The sequence below is a fragment of the Pteronotus mesoamericanus genome, unplaced genomic scaffold (assembly GCF_021234165.1).
Source record: "Pteronotus mesoamericanus isolate MK-2021 breed Mesoamerican mustached bat unplaced genomic scaffold, CSHL_Meso_final contig_164, whole genome shotgun sequence".
Classification (NCBI taxonomy): domain Eukaryota; kingdom Metazoa; phylum Chordata; class Mammalia; order Chiroptera; family Mormoopidae; genus Pteronotus; species Pteronotus mesoamericanus.
The window spans coordinates 501,469-514,498 of NW_026555065.1; the positions used below are offsets into that span (position 1 = coordinate 501,469).

At 47.2% G+C, this 13,030-nt stretch overlaps 1 protein-coding gene across 1 annotated transcript in view; it reads right to left on the reverse strand.

Moving 5' to 3' along the window:
* Nucleotides 1-13,030, reverse strand: part of PAQR5 (progestin and adipoQ receptor family member 5) — a 67,509-nt gene that overhangs the window by 33,589 nt on the left and 20,890 nt on the right. Inside the window, exon 2 of the mRNA XM_054565673.1 lies at nucleotides 5,433-5,597. Coding sequence (XP_054421648.1) covers nucleotides 5,433-5,483 — 51 coding nt within the window. The 5' untranslated portion in view covers nucleotides 5,484-5,597. The remainder of the gene's footprint in view (nucleotides 1-5,432; nucleotides 5,598-13,030) is intronic.

A 13,030-nucleotide genomic window follows, 5' to 3' on the forward strand; every position in this document is an offset into this window, starting at 1 on the left:
TTGATACCACTGAACTGTGTGCTTAAAAATGGTTAAGATGGCAAATTTTATGCTAAGTATGTTTTACAATAAAAAAAGTTAAGCATAGAGTTGCCACATGACCTAACAGTTCACTCCTATGTGTGTCCCTAATAGAACTAAAAATATGTCTACATAAAGACTTGTACACAAATGTTCACAGCAGTAATATTCATAATAACCAAAAAATTGAGTCAACTCATGTGTCCATCAACTTATGAATGAAGAAAAAACCATGGTATAGCCATATGGTAGGATATTATTCAGCCATAAAAAATTAAGGAAATACTAGTACATGCTACAGCACAGGTGAACCTTGAAAACATTTTGCTAAGTGAGCAAAGGCATTCACAAAAGGCCACCTATGGTATGATCCCATTTATATGAAATATCCAAAATAGGCAAATCCATAGACAGAGAAAGTAAATTAGTGATTGCCATAGGCCTGGGAGCAGAGATGGGGTGTGGGAGGGGGCGGGGGGTGGGAAATGTCTGCTAATTGGTATAGAGTTTCTTTCTAAAGTGATGAAAATGTTCTAAAATTGATTGTGGTGATGGTTCTGTGCAACACACTTTGTGTGTGTAAAAATACTAAAACCCACTGAAGTGTGTATAGTTTTAAACGGTGAATTGTACTGTATGTGAATTATATCTCAACAAATTAAAAAAAATCTTTCCACAAAGGAAATTCAGCTATAGAATTGAGATGTCCCCTCTATAACTTTACAGGTTGCCATTCATGTAGACAAAAAGGCAAATGGTACTCCCTTGGAGTGCGCAACATGGTGGCCCTGCTCACACATTTTACAGATAAATTCTACTAAACACTCAGGAATGTGTAGCTCTAATAGTATAATTTTTTCTACCGAATAAATAGGCAATATTCTCAAACCTGTTTGCGGTTGGCATAATCTTAATCACAAATCCAGGCAAGGGCAGTATAAGAAGGAGAAATTACTCACCAACTCATTAAATAGATTTAAGGGTTCCAAACAAAATATTAGTTAATAGATTCTAGCAGCAGATTAAAAAGATATTACAACATGACCAAATTGTATTTAAATGCAAGGTTGGTTTAACATTAGTAATCAATCAGCATAACTCACCACATTAACAACTTAAATGAGACCAACTCAAGATATATGGATAGGAAAAAAAGGTTCTGTAAAATTCATTCCTAATTAAAGCAAAAAAAAAAAAATCCTAGGAAACTAGGAATAGAGCATATCCTTAATCTGATAAAGATTATTTATACAAACACACACACACACACACAGAGCTATCATTATATTAAATGATGACATTTTGAAAGCATTCCTTTTGATTAAAATCAAGACCACCACCAAGATGCCTGCAATCAGAGTGCTATTGTATTTCCATAAGCCCCCAGGTAATTCTGAAGGTGGTGATCCAAGCACCCACTCAGAAATCCTGGGCTGGAGGGACCAGTTGCCTGTTGCGATGGCTCCTTGCTCCTAGGTGCCCAAGCCCACCTACCCAAAACCATTCCCAGCAATTTACCTGCCTATGCTTCCTTCCTTTCATAATAATCCCACTGTTCTATTTAATTCTTCTGGGACGTTCACAATAGCCCTGTGAGACTGGCCTACCAGATACTATCTCCATTTTATAGGTAAGAAAACTGAGGCTTAGAGAGTTACCTACCAGTCTTGCTGGAGTTCCCACAGTAAGCAGCAGAGCTGCAGTGCAAAGCTGGGAAATTCTTGCAAAGCACCTCAGGGAAGCCTCCTGCCTGTGCCACTGAACTAATAAGGCATGTGGGACAATGTCATGTGCTTACTTGCAGCCTGCTGGCCAAGGCTGGCGCTAATAAAAGATTCTCAATTTGACACAAAATGCCTTTGTTTCGTGTCAAAGTGTCATGCTGTGTTCCATATTAACTTGCTATCTAGCTGTTTCTGTATTGTCTTTAAATTAGGTCTGTGTAGGAATCAATGCCTAGATATTTTTTCCATCCTTTGGCTGTTTATTAAAAAAAATTTTTTTTTTTTTATCCTCAGCCTAGGACAAGCTTACTGATTTTAGAGAGAGGATAAGAGAGGGAGAGAGAAAGGGAGAGAAACATCGATTTGAGAGAGAAACATCAATCGGTTGCCTCTTGTACACACCCTGAATGGGGACCAAACCTGCAACCCCGGAATGTGCCCTGGCTGGGAATGGAACCCATGACCTTTTGGTTCACAGGATGATGCTCCAACTGAGCCACACTGGCCAGGGTCTGTTTGTTCAAATCTTTAATATCTGGCTAACATGTCCAGGCCTGTTTTAGGCATGAGGGAGACTAAAAACTGGAGGCATATACCTAAGTCCTACCTTCTAAGGGAAGGGAGGGACTGGCCTTTCCTGTGAGTAATCTATCAGCCAGGAACATGTCAGAATTATAACCCTGACAATGTCAAGAGGAGTTACACCCTCATTTAATCCTCACCATAATCCTAGGGAGCAGATACTACTCCCCATTTTACAGATGGGGAAACGGAGGTAGGCAGATTAAGTACGTTGCCCAAAGCCCTCTGCAGACTGTCTCGGGACCCACGGAGTCCACCAAAAGTAAGCTTAACATTTGCATGAAATCTCCAAACTTAAATATTTATGCAAATTGTGCATTTTTCTCCTTAATATACTTATATTCATTTTAATACCAAAAAATGCCTTTCCCCTTCCCCCACCAAATCCTCCTATAAAACCACCCTTCAGGTGGGCAGAGGCACTTTGTTTTCCCATCGACAGCAGGAACCTCAGGGGCATGATGCTGGGGAGCTCAGCAGTGGATGTGGGAGCCCAAGGAAGGCTTTGATGTTGGTTCTCCACCTCTGACTTGTGCCATTTTACTAAAAAGGATATTGTCATCTCCATCATTTACAAGAACGGGACAGAGAAGACATGTTCTTCAACCTTCTGAGGTTTTCTGTTCCTCATCTCTGGAATCTCAGCAGGTTAGCAAAAGTACCAATTGAGACTGCTCCCTGCTTCCTTCCCACACATAGTCCGAACCTGACCTTGACCAAAACACCCCGGATGCCCAAGCAGGCCCCTATTATCCCTACCCCAAGAGTCCCACACCTGCCCTGAGGTTTCCCATCTCCAGGCCTTTGCTCACACTGTTCCTCCCACCTGGAAGCCTCTCCCCACCTCCCAAATCCTACCCACCCTTACAACCCATCTTAAAGGGGGCCCTCTTCACTGGACCATCCCTCATCCCTTCCTCTGCCCTGATGGATGTGCCCCAATCCCTCCTCCGGACCTATCTGTCCCTCTCTTGGGACACATCTTAACCCACTATGCAATGGCAGTGCTTGTGCATGGGCAGAATTCACATGTGGTTATTCTCTGGGCTCTGCAGAGAGTAACACCTTGCACATAATAGACAATCAATAAAAATTTCATGAGTGAAGGAATCAAAGAATTGCTGTGGAGAGCAGACTAATAAAATGGCATTGGTCTGGTCAAGACAGGATAAAGTATATAAAGCAAGATAGTGTCACTCATGTCAACCAAGATGGCTGCCAGTCAGCCATGACATTTCGGTTCAAGAAGAAAACTACCTAAGTCACACCAGCCGCCCCGCCAAATGCCTTTCAGGACAGCACACCCCAAATATCTACACACAGATGTGTCTGAAGAGAGGCACAACTACTGATAGGCCCCTGGGGGACTCTTGGCTGCGAGCCACAATATTAACAGCTCATTTGAGAGCCAGGTTTTTAGATATAATTGGGGTGGACTTTAGACCAACACTGAGACAGCTGAGCTCCACACACCAACGTGCTGCCCCACGCCATGCCGATCTCCTGACTGCTGTGCTGCCGGAGGTCTGCCCTGCTGGACCGAGGACTTCACTTGCCCCGCTGCCAGCCCGGCTCTGGAGATCCTGCCCTGTGAGACGCTGACGGCCCCTGCCTACCGTGCTGTCTCTCGGACCCGTAGACTGAGACTCTGGGACTCGGATTCGTTATCCCCCAGTCCTCTTGTGTAATGTTATTACTAATAGCATCTAAGTAATTATTATTATTAGGTTAATATGGATTTGAATTGAATCTGCATTAATAAAAGCTGAGTGAATGTGCATTGATAAAAGCTGAGTGAATTCACATTAATAAAAGCTAAGTGAATCTGCATTAATAAAAGCCAAGTGAATAGCACAGTCACCTACGTTGGCTCCCTGTTATTTCACCATGCCGGTGTCACCTGTAGGACTTGTGGTCATATAGGCAGCTCAGTGCTTCTGGTTCTTAAGGCCCGGATCTGACGACCCGAGCGGCAATGGAAGGCTGGCTTACAGCAAAGCCTATATCACAAAACACACGCTTGTGACCATCACCCGTTGTTTCCACTAATCACAGGCACTCGTGCCCTGTGGGTAGAATCAACCACTGAAATGCATGCACCAGAAAGGCAAGTTTACAGCCCTTTGAGACCCGAGGCAGGTGCTCTGCACAACAGTCGGGGAACCCAGTCTCATTTCAAATTTGTTGCCTGCTGCATTCCTCACCTCCTCCTACCAAACAGCTCTGCATCGCCTCTGATTGCTCCTCAATGTCCTCTTGCTGGAATCACCTCGCTTCACTGGCCTTTAGGGAGGGCATCTGACAGTGTATCTCCTTTTTATTTTCCATTCATACTGCTGAGGAGTGTTGTAAGCGCTTGGTGGTCATCTGAGTGCACAGGAGCTCTCCCCTCCCTCTGGGACACGCTCCAGATGAAACGTCTCACTTTGAAATAACACTTCTCCAGTCAAAGTGCAAGGAAACTGGACACCATAACAAGGGCATCATGAACTCATGTTCTCTTTGAAAGGGAAGGAGGGCTTGCACCAGTTGGCACGGAGCATAAGAAGACCGGCCTCACCTAAGGCTTATCTGAAATGCAGACTGCCAATGAGTATCAGGCATTCAGGGATGACTTCCCTTAAGTCCCCAGGCGCTGGAGACCAGGGGCAGGGCTCAGGCTCACTCAACAACCCTCCTCATCATCGTGACCCCTGCCTGGCCTGGGCTTCCTGCAAGTGATGGGGGATAAGAGCAAAGCACGTCTTAGGGTGTCTTCACCTCTAGACTGGGCCCAAGTACCCATGGGAGGGTCCTAAAAATAAAGCCCTCTCCAGCAGGATGATGCTGGCCTCGTTGCTTCAGCTGGAACCGGTCATCTCAATGAGTTCCCTTCAGAGGAAATACAGATGTCACAGCAAGGGGCTGTATCACAAAAAGCTTCAGAAGCATTTCCATTCCAGATTTGGTGTAAGTGGGGGAATAGGAAGCTCTCATCCCCCAAGGAGTCTGGGAGGAACTCCTTGAAGAGAGCAGACTGGCTGAAGACAGCACCGTCTGGCCCTGTTGCAGAGGCCATCTCCTCGTCACCACCTGGAACTCAACCGCTGGAGTGAGAGCACCTACCTGGGGCATCTGGTCTATGCTGAACAGCCTGGGGAGCTTCAGGCTCAGCATCCTGAAGCCCTGTTGGGGAGGCAGGCGGGGGCGGCCGCTCCCTGTCACCAGTCTTCGCTCAAAGTTCTGACATGGCCTGGGGAGCCTCTGGCAGCGGGGACTGGGGCTGCTTCCCTGAAAGAGGACACAGTGAAGAAGTCCAGTCAGCCAGCCAAACTCCAGCTGGATCAAGACTTAGATTGTTTATGGAACATATGCTTGCTTGAGAGGGCAAAATAATCAGGCTTCCTTAAAAACAACAGCCAAACTCTCAGACTGCTGAGTCACTCCAAGAGCACTGGAGGGAAGTGGTTAAATCAGAACATGGCAATCGTTAAATTGTAGAGCCAGAGAGGGCCACAGAGGTCACCCAATCCCCTCACACTGCACAGCAGGGTCAGAAGGATGGAGCCACTTCCCCAAGGTGGCTCGGCTAGGGGAGGGCTGGGACTGCTCACTTTCCGCTGCACCATGTGCTGCCCCATTACCCAAAGGGTGGCAGCTGTGCTCCCCATCACCCAAAGGGTGGCAGCTCTTCCGGAAGCTGTTCAGAGTGTGCTTGTCCTGAGATACACAGAAGAACCAGGTCAGGCAAATCCATTGCATTTGCTGGAGACAGAGCAACTTGGACTAACAAGGTTGTTTAAATTCAGGATTAAGACTGCTTAATAGTTGTGATTAATGTGAACTAGAGAAACCCGAGGTCCCAGGACAGGCCTAAGAAACAGATAAATTCAAGCTGGGTTTAGCAAAGAAAGAGCAGAGCTCAGAATGTACCATAGTGAATACCTCTTCTACCCCCAATATCATTTAGCCAAAATCTGCCACCTCCTTGGTGCCCCTCCACCGCACCCCAGGGGTTCTGTCCCCGGCTTTGAAGGCCTGGAAACCTTGCCTTTGCCTCTCCTGTTGTCCACGCCATATCTGCCTGCAGGGGAAGCCACGTGCCCAGGCCTATTCCCCCACTGACCCTCGGGGATGCTCGGAAACCCAGGTGGGTGCCTGGCTCATCCTGGGCCTTAATCAAACACTTACTTAATTCTATTCATTAAAGCAACGCTAGTCATCCTTTGAACTTCAAGTGTGTTTTGGTTTTTGTAGTTTGGTTATACTTTTGTTCCTTAATAGAGTTTTTTTATTTGTTTCTATGTGTTACCTGGAACTATGTAGCAAAATCTAGTGTATTTATGTTTCATTGTCATAAATTTGCTTTTCTTTTTTCTTAAAACACTGATATAAGCATTAATCACAATAGTCAAAAGGTGGAAACAACACACATGTCCATCAGCAGAAGAAAGGATAAACAAAATAACAAATAAACAAAATGTCGTCTCCACATACAATGGAATATTATTCAGTTGTCAAAAGAATGAAGTTCTCACACATGCCATCCCAAGAATGAAACTTGAACACATAACGTTAAGTGAAATAAGCTAGTCACAAAAGGACAAATGTATGATTCCACTTATATGAGGTACGCAGAACAAGCAAATTCTCAGAGAGAAAGAAATTCTGGGAGGAGGGAAGAACAGGGAATTGTTTAATGGATACAGAGTCTCCATTTGAGGCGATGGAAAGTTCTGACAATGGGTAGTAGTAATGGTTGCACAACAACCAAGCGACTATTCACTGAATTGTACACTTAAAAATGGTTAACATGGTAACTTTTATGTTGTGCACATTTTATCACAATAAAAAAGTTATATATTTCCAAATTACAGAATAATAAAGAAAATAATTTTTTAAAGCACATGTACGTTTTACCCAGGTTAAAAAACAAAAATTAATACTTCGCAAACAACGCTGGTGTGAGTGGGTCATGGCACACAGTGGTTCTCCTGGCTTTCCAGGCCGAAGTCGCCAAGCCAGGAGCACCACAAATTCACCTGGTGACGCTCCACGAATTCCCCTCGTGGCAGGACACAAGGTGAAGGTCCAGGGTTGGGCGGTCTCACGTACACCAGAAAACCCACAAACAGTACTGGGACCACAGCTGCGTCTCTACGGACCTGCCCTCCTTGGTCCTCTGGTCCTCCTTGGAGTCCACTGAATGTCATGGGCACGAAGAAGAAAAGAATGGTCCCTACTGTCACGGTACGCACTATCCAGTTAGGATGACCAGACGAAACATCAAAAGTGAGGGGTAATAGGACTTCCGGTCAAGATGGGAGAGTGGTAAATGCTGTGCTCGCCTCCCGCCACGACCACATCAAAATTATAGAACAAACAACCTGGAGAATCATTTGAAGACTAGCTGAATAGAACCCCTATGACTAAGGACATAAAGAAGCAACACTGAGACTGAATGTCAATTGGAACTGAAAAAATAAAATAAAAGAAACTGAGAGGCAACAAAAGTATTATATGATTCAGCCATTTCTCCATTCAGCCAATGTTCACTGCGTTTTTATCATGTGGTGAGTAAGGGTAAGGGCTAATGGACAGTTCATTATTCTTGGCGGGCGGCTGCAGCTTGAAGGAAACGTTGAGAATTTAATGAGCATAAAAATTGTAAGGGTTTGCGATACAGAGATGTGAGGGAAGTGGGCATCTTCCATACCATTCTAATTTTTTTTTGTCACACAGGAAGAAAGGATGAATACGATAGTCCCTGTTCCCAAGAAATGTATAAAAAGAGAGATGCGACAGATATGAACCAACTAACAAGCACAAGTCTCCCTGAGAAGGGGGGGTGGCCCGCACCCACTCTGCACTGAGCCTGTGCAGGTCACGCTGCCACCTGCTTCATCTTGTTCACCCTCACCGTGCCCTCTCAGGGAGCTGGCAGAGAAGGTCTTTCCCTGCTAATCCAGACCCGGGTACTGGATTCAAGCCATGGGATTCAAAGACCGGTTTGCCAGTTCCTTTGCAGCCCTGGGCAAGGGACCTAACTCCACATGCCTCCGTGTCCCCATCTGTAAAATGGAAATAACAGTAATACTTTCTTCATAGGGTTATGATTTAAGACAGAGAAGCCGTATAAAGGGACTGCTATAAAACTTCAACAAATACTTGCTATTATTATTAATTTTCACATAGAAAATTGATTTTATACATTACAGGCAGGAAAACTGAGGTATCAAAACGTTAGGGGACTTGTCCAACATTACACATGATGTGCACATAAACTCCAGCCTGGCTGCAGCCACGGTCAAATGTCCACCTCGGCAACATTACAAACAACTTTCAAATAGCTCGCTATTAATTAAAACTGTGATTATTGTGTCTATTAATGCAGTGTTTTCCAAACTGCGGGTCACAACCTGTCAGTAGATCATAAAATCGATTCGGTGGATTGTGACTAGCATTTAAAAATAGAATAGCATGAAAAATAACAGAACAAAATATCAGTGTATTGCCAAGAGGGAAGGTAAGTATTGCTCTGTGATATTCCTGTTTGTTATGTATGTTAAGTTATATATATTTGTTTGTTATGTTATGTGTGCCAACATATGTACTGGGTTATGACAAAAGGTATTTCTTACTGATGGTGACGGTCAAAAAAGTTTGAAAAAATGCATTAATGTCTCAGAACACTTGTACTGATTATAAGGAATGATGGCTTTTAAAAATTTCATCAACAAATGCCATGATGCATCTACAGGGTTTGGGGGACCAACGTCTCTAGATATTTAGACAGAAGAATGGCTGGACAAGAAGCCCCTCCGAACATTCCTTGGTATGTTGTAATAAGTAGCCTGCCCACGTGAGCTTGGAGAATGTTCTAACTGTGGAATCCCAGCCTCTCAGAGCCTCTAATGCGGTGTGACACGAGGGAGGCGCATGGGGCTTGGGACCTATGGCCGCCAAGGTCAGGTCTGCCCTGTGCCGTCTCCTGGATATGACCTTGCCTGGGCTAAATAGTTCTCCCTGATTCATTGCTGTCCTCTGTGAAATAAGGATATTAATATCTACCTCGTCAGGGCTGTGGGAAGCTAAAATGAAATAATGGGTGTGAATATACTTATTACTACAAATTCTAAATAAATGCCTGTAGTGTTTCTACTACTCCCAGTAGTAGTGCTGCTACTATTACTATAAATAACAACACACTCAGGAGAGTGGACCGTCAGCTGCAACAATTCCTAGGATGGGGGTTTGTAACTGAGGTTAATAATTATAGGTAAAATTCTGTGTGTGCACATATGGGCCCATGTGTGTACACGAACATGTGTGCTTGTGTCACTGGGGACAGGGCCACGGCTTTCAGCGCTGTCTCAGTGAGCTAGGAAGGATCAGAACCACTTCCGTCTCCAAGGCCAGGAGTCACTGGGCCGGCCCCGAGTGGCGGGAAGCAGCTGGGTCCTCTGGGTCGTGTCCACCAGTCGGCAAATGAGGGCAGGGTTCCTTTGCGGAAACCTGCTCCTGCCCCCACTGCCCTGCCCTGGAAGCTGGCCCTGCCGTCTGGGAGAGGCACGCGCTCAGCAGGTGTGCTCCGGAGGGCGGGATCTGCAGGCTGCTCTGGCCTTGCTCTCAGACAGGAATGTCCACGCCCAGGGTGACCAGCCGAGCCCCACCCTGGGGGAAAAAGGGAGTGGTTCTCACTGTTCTCAGTGCAGACCCAGCTCTCCCCTGGGCGGGGCTGGGAAGGCAGGCCAGGCGGACCGGCAGGCACTGCCGGCTGGGGGCCACCCAGAGTCAGCCAGGCCGGGCTGGGAATCTCCCCACTCTGGCCAGGCCTGAAGCCTGGCCGGGGGTCTTGAACACCTTCTCACTGTCCACTCTCCGGCTGCCTTCCAGGTCCAGCCCTCCCGGAAGGAGCCCTCTCCGTTCCACCTCCCTGCTCTCTCCTTTCCCTGAGCACCTCCAGGCACAGTGGGAGGGTGGCAATCACAGACTCCAGGCCAGCTGCGTTCCAGTGCAGGCTTCTCTAAGCACCAGCTGGAACCCTTGAGCACGTTGCTGAACTTCTCAGCCTTGGTATCTCATCCCTAACTCATAAGTTGCAGGAGGGAATGAAATGATGTACATGAGGTTCTGTGCGTAGTACCTGGCCCGTAGCACCTCAGTGAACGGCCGTTTTTATTATCTTGGTTACATATTCTTTGATTCTTTAGGTTGGTTGTTTCAGTGGCCACAATTTAAATTTCTTAAAGATGGGGCCTGGATCTGCTTTTATATAAAAGAAGAGACAATACAAACTTGCTGACTGTTTTACTTAGAACAGTCATTCCACTCGTTCATTTGTCCATCCCTTCACCCATCCATCCACACAGTGAGTCTCTGTGCCAGGCATTGCACCAAGAGCTGGGGACACAGTGGTGGGACCACAAGCTGAGCTTTGGGGGAGCCCCTGCAGGACAAGGGAGATGCTCAGACCTGTGACTGGATGGGTTAGATGCTCTACACGCTGTGTGCAAGATGAAAACAGAGTTGTATGGAACTATGTGGACAGGGATGCAGTCAGGTTTGGGGAGAAGCAAGGGCAGGCTACAGCTTTACAGGGAAGGAGATATTTGTTGGGAGCATAAGAGATCAGAAAGAATCTGTCAGTTTGGAGAGGGCACAGCTGGCAGAAGGAACAGCTTGCACAAAGGCACACAGACAGGCTATAGGAACAGCAAGTCACCCCTTTGAGCTCCTTTAGCAGAGTGGGAGGTATGTGTCTTCTTCTGGCTAATTGGGGGCAGAGTTGGGGACTGTGTGCCTATGCAGGAGGTGGTAGGAGGGAGCCCAGGTTGCCATGGGGGCGAGGGCAGCCCCACCAGGGAGAAGTTTCTATTTTCCTTCTCAAATGTTTCCCATGCTTGCTCGCTCACCCACGTTCCTTCAGGAGGCTGCGCGTGGGCAGGAGGGAAGGGAAAGCTGGGCATGAGGGCGCTCCATAGAGGCAGCTCCTCCTCTTTGCCCTGGAGACCTCTGCTCGCTCCTGCTAGGGGTTCAAGCATCCTGCCACCCACAGCTGGGCTTGTCCCCGGCTCTCCCCTCCCTACAACTGCTTGCCGGGACGCCTGCTCACTCCTCCCTGCAGCTACTGAAACTTGAGATTTGCCCAGGTCCCTGTCCCTTACTACATGTTCTCTGCCTGCTGTCAGCAGTACAGGCATTGACTCGGCGCCTAGTGAATCCCCAAAGCACTCCAGCCACGTCCTAGGCACTGAGGAGACTCAGGCTTCTGGACTCCTCAGGCTTCTCTGAGCGCCTCCAGGAGCTCATGTCTCACCTGTCACAGATAAGACAGACCAGGAACTGTCCACGTGCGGAGCTGGGAAACTCCAAGGGGCACAGAGAGGTGAGAAGGGGTGAACACAGACTGTGGCAGAGACAAGGAACACAAGGGGCAGAGTGGGATGAAAGAGGGTGGGAAGCAGAGACTTTGGGCTTCTAAAGTGTTTTAGCAGTAACGGGATCATGCTGTCATGGGGGATACATGACATTCTTGGTCGAAGCCCGTCCTACGTACGATAGAGAACTCTGGTATAAACTAGGGGCTTTTGTTAATAACAATATATCAATATTGGTTCATCAGTTGTAACAAATGTACCACAGAAATGCAAGATATTAATAACAGAGGAAACTTGGGGGAGGAGGGAAAGGGGCATATGGGAGCTCTCTGTATCTTCTGCACAGTTTTTCTATAAACCTCAAACTGCTCTAAAAAACAAAGTCTATTAAGAAAAAAACAAAACAAAACAAAACTAGGCAAACATTAAAAACATTAATGGACCTCACCTAAAAAAATCTGACAAATCTCAAGACCTACAGCCCTGGGCAAATTTGCACATAGTAACCAGCGACTGCTCCTTCCCAAGGGCTAAGTGCTCGGGGTGCAGTGTGGGCAGCCCCCACCCCCGTGCCAGGCTCGGCTGGGAGCCCTGCATTTGGGGTCCTGGCGGTAAAGGTCAGGCGTCCAGGCACAGGGAGAGAGCTGGGATCTGGGGGCGCCATCTCCCGGGGGCTGGGAAGTGGCGACGCCCATGAAGGGAGGGGGGAGGACAAGAGCAGTTTTCAGACAAGTTGAATTTGATTTGCACAGATTTGCAGTTTAAAGACAAGTGACCACATCTTGGAGGTGAAGTGGAGGCTACAGATCAATTTAGGAGGCAGAGAGGTGAGTTTCAAAGCTCTGAGGCCTCCCGGAGGAGAGGAGCACAGACAGAGGACCCAAGAGATGAGAAAAAGCCAGGTTCGTGGGACTGACGGGGCAACGCGGACCAAGGTGGGGTGAGGGCAGAGGGGTGATGCAGAGGATTCGCCCACTACCTCGGTTTCCCTGAAATGGAAAGAACAGCAACTGTGAGAGAAAGGGGTGAGCCAGTCTTGAGGAGGATGAGGTGTTGTGGGGCAATGTTGGGGAACGAGCCAGGGGAGAGGCAGCGAGGCAGGGGGTGGCTGGTGGGGGACAGCCGGCCCTTGGGCTGGGAGCAGGAATGGGGAGTGGACGTGAATATACTCTATCACTTACTCATTCACAGCATGCGTTTACTGAATACCTGCTCTGTGTCCAAGGCTAAGGCAGGATATGGGGATGGAGAAACAGACAAGACATTTCCAAGAGATTGACACAAATAATGGACACAAAGCACATCGGATGAGTAGGTAGAATCAGATGTTCTGGGGGAACACAG